Raw genomic sequence first — 21633 nt, 5'->3', positions numbered from 1 at the left:
GAGGGGGTTTGGTACAGAGCTGGCGTGGTTTTGAGTGAAGGGGGCATGGCTGCCCTGCCCTAAATTTACTACAGTTTACATTTGCTGGTCAGCATAAATTGTAGTGAAATCTATACCAGCTCCAAGCTGGAGATAACAGTAAGATAAATATCACATGGTAGACATGAGGATAACGGTGGTAAAGGCATTTAAGTGTTTACCTTCTTTATAACCTTCTGTCTAAATATCTCTGAATTGGCAAAATAAAGTGGAGAGCAGTAATTCACAATCTTGATCCCGTCAATAGACTGAACCTAGAGTAAAAAAAAAAACACAAGGAAAGTAAGCGCATACATGCATACTGAAATCTGTATTTATGACTAGGTCATGTTAATAATAAAACATTTATTTAGTTTGTATTTAAGTTGTTTTTTGGCTGATTTGTTAGAAGTAGTATATATATATATATATTATTTTTAATCCTTATCGCAAAGGACTGAAGAAAGTAAATCTCTTACCTTGCTGTATACTTTAGGGTTTTTGTATAGATCAGTAGATGCGACCTGACCCAGCGCTGAACCATTGCGACTAACAGGAAGGGATAAAAAAACAAAAACAAAAAAATTGGTCTGTCATAATAGCTATATCAATATGTATCTCTATCTGTACCCGTCTACAAGAAACAAAAGGTGGCAGCACCATATAAAGGCTCTGCTCCACACAGAAGTGATTTGTTGTTGGCAATCCCTGAATATGATATCAGCTAGGATAGAATTTCTCAAATAGTCTGTTGTTGTCTACCATCATCATTTTATAGTATAGTAACATAAAAATGATACAACTTACAATTGTGTACTAAAGATGACAACCAGAACAGAAAAGCCTACACCAACGGCAACTCCATAGGGAAGGCCAAGGATGAAGGTAGAGAGGAAACTCACAACCCAGACACACTATGGAAACAATGATCAAAACAAATCATAAAAGAAACAATGGTCATAAGAAATAACAATATAAATGACTCTACAGACTGGAAAGCCAGAGTAAGGTAGATTTATATAGAACTCTATTTGAAACAATAGAAAGAAAGCAACATCAGTTTACAAGACTATTTTGGATGAAAATGAATCAAAGCGTACCTCTAGTCGTTGTCCTGGAGGGAGGATATGTGCTTTAAGGGGTATTCCAGTGGAATTTTTTTTTTTTTTCTTAAAATCAACTGGTGCCAGAATGTAAAACAGATTTGTTAAAAATCTTTCTGTCTGTCCACAGTGCTCTCTGCTGACACCTCTGTCCATGTCATGAACTGTCCGGAGCAGGAGAGGTTTGCTATGGTATTTGCTTCTACTCTGGACAGTTCCTGACACAGACAGAGGTGTCAGTAGATAGCACTGTGGTCAGACAAAAAAGAACAACTCAACTTCCTCTGGAGCACACAGCAGCTGATAAGTACTGGAAAGGGTTAATATTTATTAATAGAAGTAACTTACAAACTTGTTTAACTTTCTGGAGCCAGTTGATATGAAAAAAACAAAAATCAAAAATAGTTTTCCACCAGAGCACCCTTTTAAATTTCACAGCTGCTTTTGATCCTGTTACCTGCCCTAAAACTATCACTGTAGACGGATTTGCTGGAAGTCCCACAGACTTGCATAGGACTTCTGGCAAATGTGTCTCCAGAACAAAATAGTTTCAGTGCAGGTTACGGGATTAGAAGCAGATGCAATATTTAAGAACTAGGCAAGGTTTAAACTGCATTTGTGGTTCTGTATATTGTATGTAAATTTTATACTCTTGAAATAAAAAAACATATCCTTTAGGGTATGTTCACACTATGTAATTCCCGCCGAATTCCGTGATCGGAATTCTGCGAACGGAATTACGTGCTGTGAACATAAACATCAGTGGGAATGGGTTTCCGTGAGACCCGTTCACATTACGGAATTTCAGCGGCAGACAATTCCGCCGCTGAAATTGTTCCGTGCAAAGAAAGAACATGTTTATTCTTTGCGCGGAGGTCCGTGAACACTGCAGTGCCGCGCGATCCTACCGCCAAAGTATTGCGGCGGTGGCCGCCAGAATGGAATTGGATTTGCTGGACATAGTAGTGCAGACTACTACGCTATTCTATACAACAAAAGAAAAACAACCTATAATAAAATGGGATCCAGTGAAACATAAATCCAAATGCAGTGTGAACCCAGCCTTGATGGGAACGCATGAGCAATCTCTAGATCATCCATGCAGGCACTTTGTTGCCATCATACTGGGGTCACCTGTCCCTATTTCATGGGGTAATGTGCAGCCGACAGGTGATGATTTTAAACAGGTCAAGAAGACCCAACCAGCAGGCAAACCACTGCTTGTCGGCTGATCACTGGACCTATTACACAGGGCGATGTCAGGCTGTTCGGCTGATAACCCCCCTTGTAATAGGGCTTTTATAATAAGGCCTATAAGATGATTTTTTTTTTTGGGCAGATCAGCTCACACAATATGATCAAAATGTGCACTAAAAATCTTAGACAGATCTGACACTGCATTGTGGTTTCCATTATAAAGATTTGATCAGAGCCTTTGATGTCAATTTGTGGACTTACACAATCGAGCTTGCTTTTTTTCCAGAGGTAGAAAGGGTCAGCAAGTTGCTTTAAAGAATTCTTGAGGTTCACTGCTATTAAGGCACCAAGGACAGCCTAAAGGACACATGTTTGTTTAATTTTTGGTTTAAAGTGTGAGCTATAATCAGTAATATTATAATATTACATATACTGTGACAAATAATACAATATAACACATGAATAAAAATAAAGCATTCATATTTCACAGTCCTGAAGACATAGAAGTACTTACCTTGGGCAGAGGGTTTAAGTAGGTGCCAAGTGCCAGCATAGTCACCATCACCACCATCATAACAAAGAAACTAGACATCTAAGAAGCCATAAAGTACAATAAGTTATGCCTTTGCAGTGTTATTTCTTCATTTTACAGGGTTTATGATCTGTTATTGGTGCTCATTGGTCTTCATACATTTCCATATTATGTGATCTTTGTAGCAGTTAATACACTGCTCAAAAAATAAATAAAGAGAACACTATAATAACACATCCTAGATCTGAATGAATGAACTAATCGTATGAAATACTTTCGTCTTTACATAGTTGAATGTGCTGACAACAAAATCACGCAAAAATTATCAATGGAAATCAAATTTATCAACCCATGGAGGTCTGGATATGGAGTCACTCAAAATCAGAGTGGAAAACCACACTACAGGCTGATCCAACTTTGATGTCATGTCCTTAAAACAAGTCAAAATGAGGCTGAGTAGTGTATGTGGCCTCCACGTGCCTGTATGACCTCCCTACAACGCCTGGGCATGCTCCTGATGAGGTGGCGGATGATATCCTGAGGGATGTTCACCCAGACCTGGACTAAAGCATCTGCCAACTCCTGGACAGTTTGTGGTGCAACGTGGCATTGGTGGATGGAGCAATACATGATGTCCCAAATGTGCTAAAGTTGGATTCAGGTCTGGGGAAAGGGCGGGCCAGTCCATAACATCAATGCCTTCCTCTTGCAGGAACTGCTGACACACTCCATCCACATGAGGTCTAGCATTGACTTGCATTAGGAGGAACCCAAGGTCAACCGCACCAGCATATGGTCTCACAAGGGGTCTGAGGATTTCATCTCGGTACCTAATGGCAGTCAGGCTACCTCTGGCAAGCACATGGAGGGCTGTGCGGCCTCCCAAAGAAATGCCACCCCACACCATTACTGACCCACCACCAAACCGGTCATGCTAGAGGATGTTGCAGGCAGCAGAACATTCTCCACGGCGTCTCCAGACTCTGTCACATGTGCTCCTATTTCTCCTATTGCTCCTGTTTCCTATTTTATTGAGCAGTGTATTTTGTTACCATATCCAACATACAGTGCCTTCAGAAAGTTTTCAGACCCTTTCACTTTTTTCATATTTTATTATATTGCAGCCTTGTGTTGAAATAAAAAAAAAAATCAACTTTTCCACCCTCATTCTGCAATTAATACCCCGAAATGACAAAGTTTAAACCGAATGTTAAATTTTTTTTTACTAATGTATTGAAAAAGAAAAACTGAAATATTGCATGGACATAAGTATTTAGACCCTTTACTCAGTACTTAGTTAAAGCCCCTTTGGCAGTGATTACAGACTCCAGTCTTCATGGGTATGATGTGACAAGGTTCAAGTCAGGGCTTTTGCTGGGCCACTCAAGGACAATCACAGTGTTGTCCCTAAGCCACTTCTGTGTTGTCTTGGCTGCGAGCTTCAGGCTGTTGACTTCCTGGAAGGTGAACCTTTGGCCCAGTCTGAGGTCCAGAGCACTCTGGATCAGGTTTTCAATTAAGTGGTACTCTTATATCAGTTAAAAAAAATTAAAATGCTGCAATAGCATATAGCATTGCTTTCCTGTTTACCCCTGTTCTGAAACTACCAAAAATGTAATTGTTTTAGGGGTCTTAAAGGGGTACTCCGGCCTTAAGACATCTTATCCCCTATCCAAAGGATAGGGGATAAGATGCCTGATCCCACTGCTGGGGACCCTCGCAATCTTTTATGCAGCAACCCGCTGTCATCAGCCTCCAGAGGGAACATTGCTCCGGGTCTGATGAATCACGATCACGGGGCCGGAGTATCATGATGGCAAGGCTCCACCCCCGTGTGACGTTATGATCCGCCCCCTCAATGCAAGCCTATGGGAGGGGGCGTGGTGGCTGTCACGCTCCCTCCCATAGGCTTGCATTGAGGGGGTGGAGCATGATGTCACACTGGGGCGGAACAGTGACATCGCAATACTCTGGCCCCGTGATCGTGATTCATGGGACTCGGAGCGAGGTGCTGCGAGAAAGATTGCGGGGGTCCCCAGAGGCGGGACCCCCGTGATCAGGCATCTTATCCCCTATCCTTTGGATAGGGAATAAGATGTCTTAGGGACAGAGTATCCCTTTAATCCTGTAGTTCCTGATTGTACTTCCTGGTTGAGCAGCTGCTCAGTGCCACAATTCCGAGAATGCACTGCTTTTTCTAAGCTCTCCCTCAGACCTTCCACCTTCCTACCCTCCTCCCACAAAAATTCACCAGTTTTTTGCCCAAAACTTTTGCAGAACATCTAATTTAACAGCAGACTATCGCACAATCAGTGAGGTTGCAGACAGTGCCATGGCTATAGAAGATGCAAGGCCCGCAAGCCCCCTTTCCTCCATACCCTAAAATATGTGCTTCTTCCTCCTTTCTGCCCATAGCTGCACATTCCCCCACAGCTCACACAGACCCATCAATGCAGCCCTGGATGGGGGAAGAAATAAAGTGTTGAAGGGGGAGGGCCCAGGGTATGCTGGGGATATCTGCATATGTAAAATAGACTCGCCCATGCTCAAGCTCAGCCCCGGAATCCAATGGCCACTGCCTCCTGATTAAAGTGCAGTCTTATTACATGTGGATGGAAAGGAGGAGGGGCCAAATGTACAGTGTCAACCTCTTCTATTATATGCTCAGGATGCTACATTTGGACCTGCAATTTCCCAATTGATTTTTTTAATCCTGAGTAGGGACATGCTGGGGAAGCACTGTGTAGAGGGATAGGAAACATGCTGAGGAGGGGGCACTGTATAGATGGATGGGGGACATGCTAAGGGAGGGCAATGTGTTGAGGGATAGGAAACATGCTGAGGAGGGGGGACACTGTAGAGAAATGGTGTACATACAGAGGAGGGCAGAAACTGTGTAGAGGAATTGCGGATATGCTGAGGAGGGGGCACTGAGTGGAGGGATGGGGGCATGCTAAAGAGGACAAGGACAATGTGTGGAGGGATGGGGGCATGCTAAAGAGGAGGAGGACAATGTGTGGGAGCATGGGGACATGCTGAGGAGGGGGCACTGTGGAGGGATGGGGACATGCTGAGGAGGGGGCACTATGTAGAGGGATGGGGACATGCTGAGGAGAGGGCAATATGTGGAGGGATGGGGACATGCTGAGGAGGGGGCACTATGTGGAGGCATGGGGACATGCTGAGGAGGGGGCACTATGTGGAGGGATGGGGACATGCTGAGGAGGGGGCACTATGTGGAGGGATGGGGAAATGCTGAGGAGGGGGGACTATGTGGAGGGATGGGGACATGCTGAGGAGGGGGCACTTTGTGGAGGGATGGGGACATGCTGAGGAGGAGACACTATGTGGAGGGATGGGGACATGCTCAGGAGGGGACACTATGTGGAGGGATGGGGACATGCTGAGGAGGGGGCACTATGTGAAGGGATGGGGACATGCTGAGGAGGGGGCACTATGTGGAGGGATGGGGACATGCTGAGGAGGGGGCACTATGTGGAGGGATGGGGACATGGTGAGGAGGGGACACTATGTGGAGGGATGGGGACATGCTGAGGAGGGGGCACTATGTGGAGGGATGGGGGCATGCTAAAGAGGAGGAGGACAATGTGTGGAGGGATGGGGACATATTGAAGAGGGAGGGCACTGTGTTGATGGATGGGGGATATGTCCTTCTCCCCTGATTACTTAGTTTGGTTGGGTGGCCAGCTAAAAAATAAATTCCTTGTTGTTCCATCCTTTTTCCATTTAAGAATTATAGAGGTCACTGTGCTCTTGAAAACTTTCAGAGCAGCAGAAATGTTTTTGTCTCCACATAATCCTGTCTGAGTTTTTTCCACTCCTTGTCTTGGTTTTTGCTCTGATATGCATTGGCCAGTGGTGAGACCTTATATAGACACAAATGTGGGGGAGATTTATCAAAACCTGTGCAGAGGAAAAGTTGCCCAGTTGCCCATAGCAACTAATCAGATCGCTTCTTTTATTTTTAAAAAAGGCCTCTGAAAAATAAAAGAAGCAATCTAATTGGTTGCTATGGGCAACTGGCCAAATTTCTCTCTGCACAGGTTTTGATAAATCTTCCACTGTGTCTTTCCAAATCCTGACCAATCACCTGGATTTACCACAGGTGACTCCGATAATATTTTACATATTTAAAAAAAAAAAAAAGCATGATTCCTGATCTTTAGAAATTATCCTGATGCTGGACTAGGGAATTTTCTTTAACTTTGCAAATAATTTTGGGTTTGATGATATCAATATGATATATAATCATGGGCAATATGGGCAACCTTAATTGAGCAAAGATGACCTTGTCTCAGTGAAAAGTCATGTATTGTAATAAATAAATAGCTTTTATGAAGTACACCTACCTGTGACTTTCCTCCAGCACCATCCACTGCCAGAGTTACAGATAGAGCACAACAAATCACATGAATGAAGAAAAATGATCCAAAGAAATTACTACAACCGAGAGCCAACATTTCCTGCAAAGAAAGTTTGGGTTATAAGGGATACACACTTATTACACTACAGTAATGTTTTTGGTGAGCAGGAAAAAGAAGTGAATTAGAAAAATGAGAAGTTATTCATATGGCCTATTAAAGTAAGGGTATTATCAATAATTAGAAAAAATTGTCTATTTGTCGTGTTTTCTAGAAACAGTGCCTCACTTCTTCATGGGTTATGCCTGGTCATGCCGGTCATCCTTATACATGCACTTAAATGTAATGTGTCACCTAGATTACTTACTGCTGATTGGAGCCAGATTCTGAAACAAGTTATTTTTTGAATTTTCTTTATAATATCTGATTATATTTGATTTCTGATGTTTTATTTTATTTTGTTTAGTATATTATTATAGCTTTTTTTTTTTTTTTTACATTCTTTAGATACACACTTTACAACAAGCCTAATGAATATAGAGACTGGAGCTGACCCTGTGCATTTCTAGAAGATTTCTCTAGGAATGCTCTGCGAAATGTCCAGAGGTTATTGTGCAGGAAAGGGAAGAGAGTGACCTCTGACCATCAACTTAAAGGGGTACTCCGGTGAAAACCTTTTTTCTTTTAAATCAACTGGTAGCAGAAAGTTAAACATATTTGTAAATTACTTCTATTAAAAAATCTTAATCCTTCCAGTACTTATTAGCTGCTGAATGCTACAGAGGAAATGCCTTTCTTTTTGGAACACTGATGACATCACGAACACAGTGCTCTCTGCTGACATCTCTGTCCATTTTAGCAACCATGCATAGCAGATGTATGCTAAGAAAATAATTTCCTCTGTAGTATTCAGCAGCTAATAAGTACAGGAAGGATTAAGATTTTTTAATAGAATTTACAAATATGTTTAACTTTCTGCCACCAGTTGATTTAAAAGAAAAAAGGTTTTCACCGGAGTACCTCTTTAATCCCATCTATAAACTGGTGTTACCTTTCACTGTCATCCTGCCTATGATGATAGTTAGGGCACTGCTATAAAGTTTTCTCTCTAGAATAGGAAGTATCTGCTTATTATAAGGGATTGTCGCCAGAGTGAAACTTCAATATTTCAGGATTATTTTAAGTTATGATAGTAAAATAGAAAATTAGAATATGACCAATAACTCTTAAAACGTGATCTAAACAGTAGGTAATTTTCTTATGACAAAGACAAGTAAGCAACTACACCTGAGGACATCTTGACCAGTTGAGATATCTTAGTCATGGTAAGTTAAGTCACATTGCCAACACCCATGGTAAGTTAAGTCACATTGCCAACACCCATGGTAAGTTAAGTCACATTGCCAACACCCATGGTAAGTTAAGTCACATTGCCAACACCCATGGTAAGTTAAGTCACATTGCCAACACCCATGGTAAGTTAAGTCACATTGACAACACCCATGGTAAGTTGAGTCATATTGCCAACTTCATAGTTGTGCCTCTTATGTTACGTTATTACTTTATAGTAGTCAAAGGTATAGGAAATCTTAAAAGGGTATTTGCATTTAGGGATGAGGGATTCCCAGCCTCTTTCACCATGGTTTCGCAATTTGTGTATTTAAATCACTTAAGAACCATATACTGTATTCATGAACATCTTACCTGGTTTGGGTCAACATCGTAGCCATGTTTTGCTCCTAAAGTCCTTCCCATAGCAAGATTAATTACATAGCCAACAATAGCAAGGGAGAAAGCTGTGCCAATCATATCTCCCCATTGACTAACAGTAGGTAATGTAGGTTTAGGAAAGCTGAAAATAAATTTACAGAATATTAACTTCTTTAGACTATAAGTGTAAACGATTACCGTGTATTTATATGAATGTGTCAAGCCATATGATTTATATACATTTGTATTTGAACTTTTTTCCTTAAATGTGCTGTTTTAAGGGGAATTTATCATCTAGATTAGAGGCAGACAGGGAAATATGTCCTACAGATTTTTTTTTTTTTTTTTTTTTTATACTTTGACCCATTTTCTTTCATATGCCACTGGACAAGTTTTAAAATAAAGTATGAGGACTGTAAAATAATACGCTCAAATTCAGGAAAGCACACCATTGACACTAATTTTACATATTTGAAATATAAAGTGAAATATAGGAAGAGAAAATATAAAAAAATGATTTTTCAAATATAGATATTTGTAACAATTGTAATGATGCTTTATAGCTTCTTAGCTGAATAATATAGAAATGTCCCTCTACACTATAACTACTATAATTCACTATACTAGTTGGTAATACGAGTATAGATAAAGCAGATTTACCATTTAGAGTTCATTCATCTACTTACCCTAAAGGTATTTGTCCCACTACATTCATGTTATATTTTTCAGGTAGGTTAAAACTGCCAGAGACAGCTGTAGCAATTATGACCTGAAAAAATATATAAGCAATTGCTTCTAAGATTCTCCGATAGAAGTCGGACTAAACACAACACAGTATATTGATCAATAGGGAAGGGATACATACAATGATGATCTCCATAGGGATGGGAAAGCGAATCTTATGCATGTACTTGAAGTTCAGTTCTTTGACGACAATTAGAAGCACTGTGCTGACCAGAGCAAAGACCAAGGATGCCACGTTGGTATGTGGAAGGTTCTTGCAGATGTCTATAAAGGTCTACAAGGAGCAATATACACAGTTATTTTGATAGATGGTATAGTTTGTGTTCAATCTTAGGCTGGATATAAATACTTACATAAACAATAGCCAAAGGACCACTGTATGGTGGCACTGTGATTCCAAATATATACTTGAGCACAGAGATAAGAATTTGTAAGCCAGCTGCAGTCATAAAACCACGGATGAAGGATTCAGACAGATATATGGCAACAAAGCCAAACTGTACAAATCCCAAGGCAATCTTAAATAAAGGACAAAAAGACATTATAAACAAGGTACTTCTATGTTATTAGCCTGCTAAATTATAACATAATAGATCTGTGGTGTCCCGGTACCGTATCCTATCCGGTACCTGCGTATGTGGGTCCCCTTAGCCAGAGTCCCTAGGATGTCGGGGTCCCCATTGTCTAGTTCACCCCTGGTCACCTCTCATCTAGATAGTTATTGAGCTAATGGTTTATTTAGGATGCATGTAAATATGGTTGTATAAATGTCTATAAATAGTCAATTACCTGTATACAGCGTAGCAGGACCTGCGGGTCACGTGATCAGGAAAACTCTATGGTTTTTGCTTTAGGACCTATGGAGGTCCCTGTGACGTATTCTACCCATCACTCCTTGTAACGGTGAGTGACAGTTACTGGGACCAATCCAAAACGGCCCTGCACATATAAGGGATCGGCGGCCATCTCTTTGCTCCTGCGCTCCTGACAAGGAAGGATCTATACAGCTATCTCGCGCAGTGAGTTAGGCCCGAGCCTTAAGGCAACGGCTGATCGATTCTAAATTGAGAGTGTATCAATCCCTAAGCACTCTGCATGATCACCGGAACTTATCTATCCCCTAAATCCGGACGGATCTGCAAATATTACCCTAAATTCAGAGACTGTATCTAAAAGTCAAGGTCCGCAACAACTGTCAGTCATTGCACTATATAGAGACTGTATTCCTGAGACTATTATTGTGCATTGGATGTACTGCAAGCCTTTCAGTAAAGTTTGTTCAAGTTTAAGTACCTTGTGGACCTTCAGTCATTTTGTATATGCACCTATCGTTACTGGGAAGGGCCGGAGGCGATAGGCCGGAGAATTACCTCAGCATACTAGCCCTCAGCCTGGCGTCACGACTTATAAGGTTAACATTAACCCCTCATTTACCGAAACAACACCCCAACTACCATACATCCCCCAAGGGCTACCACAGATCTTTAAAGGGGTATTCCGTGTTTATACATCTTATCCTATACCCAAAGGATAGGGGATAAGATGCATGATCGCAGGGGTCCTGCCGCTGGGAACCCCCATGATCTCAGTGCAGCCCCCGGCATTCTGTGCCGGGAGCTGCCTCCGAGACGGGGACGTGACATCACTGCCATGTCCCTCTATTCATGTCTATGGGAGCGGCCGTGATAGCTGTCACGCCCCCTCCCACAGACATGAATGGACGGGGTGTGCCCGTGATGTCACGTCCCTGTCTCGGAGGCACAGAATGCCGGGGGCTGCACCGAGATTGCGGGGGTCCCCTGCGATCATACATCTTATCCCCTATCCTTTGGATAGGGAATAAGATGTATATACCCGTAATACCCCTTTAACTTGTCACAACTTATTATAAGTACTTTGTGCTATTTGTAAGATTATACTCACCTGTATGATGGCTGTCAGACATGCCAGTGTTGCTGAAACTTGTAGTCTTGCTTGATTCATGGCTTCTGTGTCTGTTATGGTGATATTTGTAGTCTCATTCACTTTTTGAAAGTTGGACTCAGGAGCTAGCTCCATGCACACATTTCCCACTATTATACTAATGACAGCAAATGTTCCTATAATGAATGAAGATGTTGGGTTACAGAGGATTAAACAAGATCACATTCCAGATATTCGAAATTTTTATTCCTTACCTGGTACCATCTGTGGAATTCCTCCCAGGAAGAAGTAAGGCACAAGGGGAAAGAAGGAAGAGTACAATCCATTAACAGGTGGGAGGTTAGCAAGAAGGGCAAAAGCCATGCCTGGAACCATAAAGGAGATGAAAAAATAACAACATCCATCTGTCTTAGTGGACAAATATTTGTTTTGACAATTTAAAGTCTTAACTAACCTTGTGGGACTTGAATTGTTCCAGCGCTGAGACCACCAAGCAGATCTGGGAGTGCATATTCTTTTAATTTATACTTGGGTACCCAAGTTAGAATTGGTAAGAGACCAAACACAAGTGCTTTAAATTTGGCCGGTGTCCAACTGCAAGAAACACATTTTAAAAAATAAGAACAGAATAAAAGAATACTTTTTTAAATGTATATTTCCATACTTCTTGTCATTTATGCTTGTTTACAGAAAGTTCATCTGAATAATGTATTAAGGGGCATAGCTGTAGAGGGTGCCGAGATAGCAGTTGTACCCGGTCACTAGTGCCTTAGGTAGCTCAAAGGGTTCCTCTGCTGAGTAAAAAGTGTCCAGTTTTAAAAATGGCCCATGCATTACAGATTAGATACCAGTAACTTAAAATATATTTTAGCAGTAGTATAACCTTATTTCGGACATCTGGCATCTTTCCCATCTTCCAACAGTCCTTCTTTAATGGTCTGCAGGCTTCTGCAGGTGGACATACATGTTTAATAGGTGTTGACTGAAAGTTTATTTGGGTACCAGCTATCACTACTAGTCCCTCCATATATAGTTGGCCGATCAGGACACACATAAGTTAAATGATCTGTGGAACATTATTTTCTATTGCCCTTAAATTACAGAAACAGTTCATATGTTTACAAGTTATATTGGAGTTGAGGGACTATGTTATGTTCTTTAGATGACTTTAGCTAGGCCTCACCCATCTGACTAATCAGGTAAAAGTCTAGATAGTCAATGAGATTGTAAAATGTCTATATCTCGGGAACAAGGGGAAAAAAACAAGCTGAGGGAGGTGCTTCTCTGATACATTTCTTCCACTATACAATTTGTCAGTTGTTTATAGTATGTTTACAACCAATTTATAGGTCCTTTGCCACAGAGGAGAGAAAGTTCTCACGTTTTAGATATTGAGATGTTTCACCTTTCTAATACCAAGGAGAAAATAACTGTCCTTTTGTTGCCATAGCCATTTGAGCACCACCATGTACTATTAACTAGTGGTGCACCAAAATGAAAATGTATGATATGTTGGGTCAGCTGCAGATCCATAGGCTATGTCAGTGAATGCTGGGAGTTGCAGTTTGTTACTAACTACAACTCTCAGCATATCCTGATATTGCTTATGGCTCTGCAGCTGACCCAAAGCTACAACTCCTAGCACGTTACACTATAACCTATACTACACTGTACTGTAGTACTAAATAATGCAACTTGCTGGAAGTTGTAGCTAGCAACAGTCTGAAATAAAACACATTGGGGGAGATTTATCAAAACCTGTCCAGAGGAAAAGTTGCTGAGTTGCTCATAGCAACCAATCAGATCGCTTTTTACATTTTTCAGAGCCATTTTCTGCTATGGGCAACTCAGCAACTTTTCCTATGGACAGGTTTTGATAAATCTCCCCCATTACACTGATGGCTGACTCTGGGGCACAGAACATACCGGGCCGGCTGTTGGCCGCTATTCCCATCTTATTACCGGACTCTGGGTCATCGAGACCCCATGGAGCAGGTATCTACAGTACTATGCCCACCTCCAAACGCCACATAAGGCTGTCCTCCAGCCCGCATGATGGACACTCATCCGACTGCCCATACCTGGCACTTGTCACACTCACCACCGAGCCCTTGCCTGTCCTGCCTGAGGGGCTGGCAGGGAGCAAGCTATGATGGCCCAGGGATTGAAGCCCAGGGGTTAAAACCTGGTGACAGGTTTTCTTGTGGGAATCAGTTACCACACATGCCCCGCCCTTAGTGTAAGTCACATTTTCATTTCAGCAAAATGCTGATAGCACCATTTTCGACTGTTGAAAATTAGCTGCCTCCATTCTGTATACTTGTTCTGGGAGATGTCCTTTTTTTGTTTCGTTTTGTGCCCACTGCGAGCTGGAAATATTAAAGGTCACGTAAATTATATTTATGCTTTGCACCTTCAATTTCCAACACTTGGATATGTGCTAATGTAGATATTTTTTGTTCAGTTTCATTATCATAGTTTGAGAAAGGGCTTAGCCTTAAATGGGCACTGTCAGATACAAAAACTTTTGATATGTTGTAAAGCATGCAAAACCAATAGGTTTTGCAATTGCTTTCATTAGAAAATTTTCAGTACTGAAAAAGCCAGTCAAACAACTGCCCCCCCCCCCCCGATACATACTAGTCTTGCTGTGTCCATGCATCATCACCAATGTCATGGACACACTTTCTTGATTGACAGCTGTGAGCGCAGGGCTCACAGCTGGAGGAAAAATCCTCCCACTGTCAGCTTGTGTCCCGCTACTGTCAGTGAGGACAAGCTGGGAGTTGTAGTTTTGCTAATGCTAGAGGAGATGTGAGCAGATAACATACTGAGGGAGGGGGCGGAGACCTGCACAGTGAGGCCACGCCCCCTCCCTTTGAGAGGAATTCAGACTAAAGAGCTAAATTAAAAGTGTAATAAAGAAACAAATAAAGGTGCTAGACACATATGATTCTATAAATAAATAAATGTATTACCACTTAAACAAAAGTCCACCATCTCTTCTTCTATATACTGTTGATATGTGGTGTTTAGAGGTGTTCTACCTTAGCCTTGCACCTGGGATTAATAAAGCAATTCAATGGTGTGTATGTGCTGCCTGTGACCTGTATATATACACAGGCCTGACGAAGCACCCATTGGTGCGATACGGGACCATGGCCGCTGTCCGAGCTTCCCCCTGATTCCATTTGCCTCTCCCTGCAGAGGTCACCTATGCCGGGACCTCCGTGAATACAGCGTGAATTGAGGACCTCCAGCAGCAGTGTGAGTGCTCCATTTCCTATTTCTTCTGTATTTGCTATCTATCTATCTATCTATATATATATATATATATATATTTCTATCTATAGGTAAGGTTACGCGTAGCATATATGCTGCATATTTCATGCTGCAAATAAAGCAGCCCCGTGTGCGCAGTGCGGGCCCGCACGTCACAGCTAGGCCTGTCTCTACACCTTACTGTGCACACAGGGCTGCGATGGGAAAGCTCATAGCAAAATACACTGCGTATTTCCCGCTGTTTGGCGGATTTCCTGCAGCATGAAATACACTACATGTGACCCTTCCCTAAAGCAACATATCTTGGAAAAGGAAGGATATAGCAGGAATCCCCTTAAGCTATTTGATGATAGCATTTTTTTTATTTGTGGCTGGCCACAGTGCCTCTTTAAATGTTACACAAAGAAATAGTTTTTTATATTCACATGTTTACATATGACAGGCCCATAGAGTTAAACCTAATGGGCGTGTCCCACCAACACTCAATATAGGGACACATGACACCGCCATTTTAATGGGGGTCCCAGCCCAGTGGTCAAACCCCCAGAGATCATCCTCCAAATGAAAACATACAAATAAAAACATAAATTTTGGCACCCCTTAAATTTTTCAAGAAAATTAAGTGTTTCTCACAGAAAAGGATTGCGGTAACACATGTTTTGCTATACACATGTTTATTCCCTTTGTGTGCATTGGAACTAAACCAAAGAAGGGAGGAAAAAAGCAAATTGGACATAATGTCACACCAAACTCCAAAAATGGGCTGGACAAAATTGTTGGCACCCTTAACTTAGTATTTGGTTGCACACCCGTTGGAAAAAATAACTGAAATCAGTCGCTTCCTATAACCATCAATAAGCTTCTTACACCTCTCAGCCGGAATGTTGGCCCACCCTTCCTTTGCAAACCGCTCCAGGTCTCTCTTATTGGAAGGGCGCCTTTTCCCAACAGCAATTTTAAGATCTCTCCACAGGTGTTCAATGGGATTTAGATCTGGACTCATTGCCGGCCACTTCAGAACTCTCCAGCGCTTTGTTGTCATCTATTTCTGGGTGCTTTTTGACATATGTTTGGGTTCATTGTCCTGCTGGAAGACCCAAGATCTTGGACGCAAACCCAGCTTTCTGACACTGGGCTGTAAAGTGCGAACCAAAATCCGTTGGTAATCCTCAGATTTTATGATGCCTTGTACACATTCAAGGCACCCAGTGCCAGAGGCAGCAAAACAACCCCAAAACATCATTGAACCTCCACCATATTTCACTGTAGGTACTGTGTTCTTTTCTTTGTAGGTATCATTACATTTTCGGTAAACAGTAGAATGATGTGCTTTACCAAAAAGCTCTATCTTGGTCTCATCTGTCCACAAGACGTTTTCCCAGAAGGATTTTGGCTTACTCAAGTTCATTTTGGCACAATGTAGTCTTGCTTTTTTATGTCTCTGTGTCAGCAGTGGGGTCCTCCTGGGTCTCCTGACATAGCGTTTCATTTCATTTAAATGTCGAAAGATAGCTTGTGATGACACTGAAGCTCCCTGAGCCTGCAGGACAGCTTGAATATCTTTGGAATTTGTGTGGGGCTGCTTATCCACCATCCAGACTATCGTGTGTGGACACCTTTCAGCAATTTTTTCTCTTCTGTCTACACCCAGGGAGATTAGCTACAGTGCCATGGGTTGCAAACTTCTTGATAATGTTGCGCAATGGGGACAAAGGCAAATCTAGGTCTCTGGAGATGGATTTGTAACCTTGAGATTGTTGATATTTTTCCACAATTTTGGTTCTCAATTCCTCAGACAGTTCTCTTCTCCTCTTTCTGTTGTCCATGCTTAGTGTGGCACACACAGACACACAATGTAAAGACTAAGTGAACTTCTCTCCTTTTTATCTGCTTTCAGGTGGGATTTTTATATTGTCCATACCTGATACTTACCATAGGTGAGTTTAAAGGAGCATCACATGCTTGAAACAATCTTATTTTTCCAAAATTTTGAAAGGGTGCCAATAATTTTGTCCAGCCCATTTTTGGAGTTGGGTGTGACATTATGTCGAAATTTCATTTTTTTCCTCCCTTTTTTGGTTTAGGGGTGCCAACATTTATGGCCATGACTGTAACAAATAATACATCTTCCATATCTAATGGAAATTTAGTTCTTTTGACAAGTTGCTCGATGGACCCTGAAGCTCCATTTCCCTGAAACAGACATGGGTTTTTTATGTATGTCAATCAAGACTTGTTGAGGTTTAAAGGGACACTCCACTGCCCCAGCGATCGGAACATTTAGTTACAAACGCTTGGTGGAGGCTACGGCGGCGGTTGTGAGTTCACGGCCACAACCCTCGTGATGTCATGCCACGCCCCCTCAATGCAAGTTTATGGGAGGGGGCGTGGTGGCTGCCACGCCCCCTCCCATAGACTTGCATTGAGGGAATGTGGTGTGACTGCATGAGGCCATGCTATAGTAACCCCTGCAGCCCGCACCCAGCATTTGGAACAAAATGTTCCAAAATCTGGGGTAGTGCAGCATCCCTTTAAACCTCAACAAGTCTTGATTGACATTTATATTCCCACTAGATATGGAAGATGTATTATTTGTTATGTTTTCATTTGGAGGATGATCTCTGCCTCAGGAGCCTGGCAAAGGAGTGTAAAAGTCTGTGGTAATTTATCCCGCACCCCCCCACACACACAGGTAAACATATATACATGGATGATCTTAATATGTAAACTAAAGGGGGAATTTGGGGGGGGCAAATTTTGTTCAAAAAAGGATCAACTGACAGTATTCTTATAGGACATTATATATTATTGTTTTGTGTCCATTACCTGAACAACTTTCTTGCTTTTCCGCCCACTGGATAACTGCGATTTTTTTTCTCATATTCCTCATTGAAAAGGTCAAGGGAGTACGTAGATCGATCAACTATGTATCGAGGCCGAACCTTATTCATGATTTGGTCCTTAACATGTGATGAGGCAAATCCTTTAATAAGCTAATAAATAAGAGATAGAAGAGGGTGTTATTATACTATATGTGGGGGTTTTCGATGTTTTTTTTTAAAAACAAAAACACTCCTTATGTAAAACAATATCTTGTGCAAACAATGCTGTTAGGTCATAAATGATAAAAAATAAGTCACTTTGTAATATTTGTACTATAAACCTAATTTGTAAGGTTCTAAGTTTACACCATTTTCCAGTTCACTGTAGGCAACCACCAACTTAAACAATGAAAGTTTTCATTTTGGTCGCTATAGCTACAACTAATGAGAAAAAGAATCTCGAAGCGGGTTTCCAATATTATCTGCTAATGCTCAAATACAACTTCTATGTATGAATGTAAACCTGCCTGGAATAAACATCTATAATATATTCCAGATTTATATATTTATGGTGCGTTCACGTATAGTATTCTGCGCAGATTTAATGCACAGGATTTTCTGCAGCAGATTTCAGTGTAAACTAAGTGACTGAGCACAGCTTCTAATCTGCAGTTACAAATCCTGCGCATCAAATCTGTGCAGGATCCTGTACGTGTGAATAGACCCTTAACATGTAAATTTTACAGCTATTGTCTATAACAATTTTGTCCATAGCAACCAATCATATCTCAGCTCACTCATAATGCGTTTAAGTTTTATGACAAATGGTACAAACAGGACTTGGCGTGCGCATTTTTTCAACGTTTTCATCTCAGCTCACTCATAATGCGTTTAAGTTTTATGACAAATGGTACAAACAGGACTTGGCGTGCGCATTTTTTAAACGTTTTCATTTTCGCTGCCCATAATTCCTTTTCCTGTTATATAACAACCTTTTAAGGCTATATGGATGATATCTTTATTGTATGGTCAGACACGGAATCCTAGTTTAACAGTTTGTTGACTATCTGATCCAGAATGGTGAAATAAATATGCACTTAGCTTAGGTTTTGGAGATTTACTTTTTTGACATAAGGGTGGATTAATGGTAAACTTAAAGTGTACCTGTCGTCAACAAAAACTTTTTATATAAGGTAGATAATACCATTATATGTATATTTGTAAGATACATTGGTTAAAAAAATTGTATTTTTTTGTCCCTACAGCTATTGTTTGTGTGTCTCTATGAGGAGTCCAAATACAGGAAGTGGGGATGGACAAGCAGGGCTCTGCACACTGAGGCTCTATGACACGCCCCTGGCTCACACAGCAGGATGAATGACAATCCAGGAGCCTGCACAGAGCCCTGCTCGTCCTGCCCTCACTTCCTGTATTTGGACTCTTCTTAGAAATACACAGGCAATAGCATTTTTTCACTCAAAAATATACATATTTTTTAATCAATGTATATTACAAATATATATATTATGGTATAATCTACATAATATCAAAAGTTTTTGTTGGCGACAGGTATACTTTAAGACTTCAGGGTTTAGAAAACCCACCTCCCCCAATGCATTACTTTATTTTAATAGATAACCACCCCCCTCCTCCTGGACATCAAGAGAGCCATCCGTTAGGCCAATTTATTAGAAACAGATGAGTGAATAGTGATGAAGCCACCTCCGAGCGGCAAGCTCAGGAATTGTCTCAACGCATGAAGTAGAATCTCCACGCCTGGTAGTTTATGTACCTAACAACCATCAGGGTGACACGACAGTTTTGAGATTTGCAGTGGGTGATCAACAAGGATTACTTTTACAATGGGAGGACAGGTGGATCTTCAAAACAGATGCTCTGGGTCCCCTAGGACTAAATGCTAAGAACGACATAAGCTTGTTCTTGAAATTCCCTTTAACCTTAATTTTTTAATTTGCAATCATTATTTGTATTTATACACTTCTATAATAGCGAGTATTCTATCTATTGCTTTGAAGGCAGCCTCGTATTACACATGGAAGCTAATATTGTGTATTATCTTTCTCCATTTGGGAAAAAGCATTGTGTGCATGTCCTGATTGAAGTTTATAGCGACCGAGGATGCCAAACTCAGCTGACACAGGGCTAACTTGATCTGTCCTTCACCGTCCACGGTTTCTGTGATGGTCGCATTAGCGACAAGTATATTAGCCACCTTTTTTTTTTCAAGATTCGTTTTTATTAAGTATTTTCACAATACAAGAAAAGATCGGGCATTCCCGAGCAATCAAAATACAGATATCAGAACAGGGGGTCAACAGACCACAAACAAGAACACATATGAGTCGTCAGATTACATCAATGGAATACCATAAATCACTACCTCTGCCTACAGGTACAACGAAAAGGAACCCTAAAAGGAAGGGGTGTAGTTTGCGGGCATTTACTGTCTGCTTATTGATGTGTAGAAGGGGAGAAGGGGTGCTGGAGGAGAGGGGCGGGGAGGGGGGATGCGGGAGGGGGAGAGGACATTAGGGCAAAGCAATAGGGCAGGGAGAGAGGAGGGGAGGGAGTCATGGCACTTTTGCAAATTTAGATGATAACCATATACCCCATTTGCAATAGAAGCCACATATGAAGAACTGCCAAGTGAAATTATTTTTTCATAGGAGCAAGTGAGATTGATAACAGCGAGTAAGGCGGATATGTCAGGGACATGTGTGGACTTCCAGTTTTGAACCAGTAAAGTTTTCACTATGGCGCATATAATGCAGAACAGTCTCTTTACCGAATTTGGAAATTGATCAATGTCCAGGAGAAGGAATATCTGTTGGGGGGACCATCCTCCTTGATCGGGTATTAAAGCATCTAGGGTGTATTTAACCTCGGACCAATATGTCTGGATCAAAGGGAAACTCCACATTATATGGAATAGGGTTCCACGACAACCACCCCCTCTCCAACATTTATGTAGGGTAAGTAAGGGCTAGTCTGTCTGGCGTGTAGTACCACCTAAGTGTTGTTTTCATGACCGCTTCCAAATGGGCTGTGCATTTAAGGTATTTTTGGGATAAACTGAAGGCGGATAACCACTATTAGCCACCCTTTTTATCATGTGTGTTATATGCGCTAAGAGGAAGTGTGCATAGTGTGAAACAATTGATGCATGCTCTGTGCACGCACCTGCATGTACCCCTGCATAAAATCTTCATAAAAATAAAGTGGAGTGGTAAGTGCTGCCTTTTCTATTCTGCTGAATGTTCGAATTGTTTTACCAGAACTTTTTAAGATATGAAAGCTGAGCTGTGATTGGTTGTTATGGACAAAATAGACTGTTTTGGTTTCAGGCAGATCTGGGTCATTGTGTCCTATTCTGTTTAAATAAGCATATCATAAACATTACTTATAAAATAACTTACCTCATATTTACAACTCCATTAGACAAAATGAAGAGAAACAAAAGCACAGATTCGCATAGAGTGGCGCAGCGGTAATAAAGCCCTAAAGTGTATTCTAAAATATCACCAGCTAAACACAAGAGACATAGTGGGAACATCAGCGGCTGCTTTCAGCAGAATGTCTCTGAACAGTCTGAGCAAACAGGCTTGAGAAAGTAAGGAGGGCTTCAATCTCTCAAATTGCACCATATCCTGAGCGGATATCAGTGTGGAAAAAGTGGCAGTATTTGCTTGAGGTTTTGAGAGGGTACTGTGCATGTCCTATTGTGTTTATATACACGGGTGTGTGTATGTTTAATACTCTATTAGAATGTGGTGACAGAGCTTTAGTGTGTGCAGTGTCGGTTAATACTGGAATATGGCTGCTGTGACTGGACTGAAGTGGAGATTAAAGTCACTTTTATGTTATGGTTTAGCTCTGATTAAAAGGCTCAGTTTATGTTT

General features: G+C 41.3%; 1 protein-coding gene across 2 annotated transcripts in view; it reads right to left on the bottom strand.

The window, feature by feature from the left end:
- SLC26A9 (solute carrier family 26 member 9) overlaps positions 1-21633 on the bottom strand; it is an 81927-nt gene that overhangs the window by 27325 nt on the left and 32969 nt on the right. For both annotated transcript variants that reach the window (XM_056558024.1, XM_056558023.1), the window contains exons 2-15: positions 17718-17884; positions 12064-12203; positions 11864-11974; positions 11610-11785; positions 10040-10204; positions 9808-9960; positions 9629-9711; positions 8937-9084; positions 7221-7334; positions 2833-2910; positions 2580-2675; positions 826-932; positions 498-567; positions 201-293 (exon numbers count right to left, since the gene is read on the bottom strand). In XM_056558024.1, the coding sequence (XP_056413999.1) occupies positions 201-293; positions 498-567; positions 826-932; positions 2580-2675; positions 2833-2910; positions 7221-7334; positions 8937-9084; positions 9629-9711; positions 9808-9960; positions 10040-10204; positions 11610-11785; positions 11864-11974; positions 12064-12203; positions 17718-17842 (1659 nt within the window). In that variant the 5' untranslated portion in view covers positions 17843-17884. The remainder of the gene's footprint in view (positions 1-200; positions 294-497; positions 568-825; positions 933-2579; positions 2676-2832; positions 2911-7220; positions 7335-8936; positions 9085-9628; positions 9712-9807; positions 9961-10039; positions 10205-11609; positions 11786-11863; positions 11975-12063; positions 12204-17717; positions 17885-21633) is intronic.

Source organism: Hyla sarda, chromosome 2 (assembly GCF_029499605.1).
Source record: "Hyla sarda isolate aHylSar1 chromosome 2, aHylSar1.hap1, whole genome shotgun sequence".
Classification (NCBI taxonomy): domain Eukaryota; kingdom Metazoa; phylum Chordata; class Amphibia; order Anura; family Hylidae; genus Hyla; species Hyla sarda.
The sequence above is the reverse complement of the archived record's forward strand: the minus strand, read 5'-3'. Positions and strand labels throughout refer to the sequence as shown.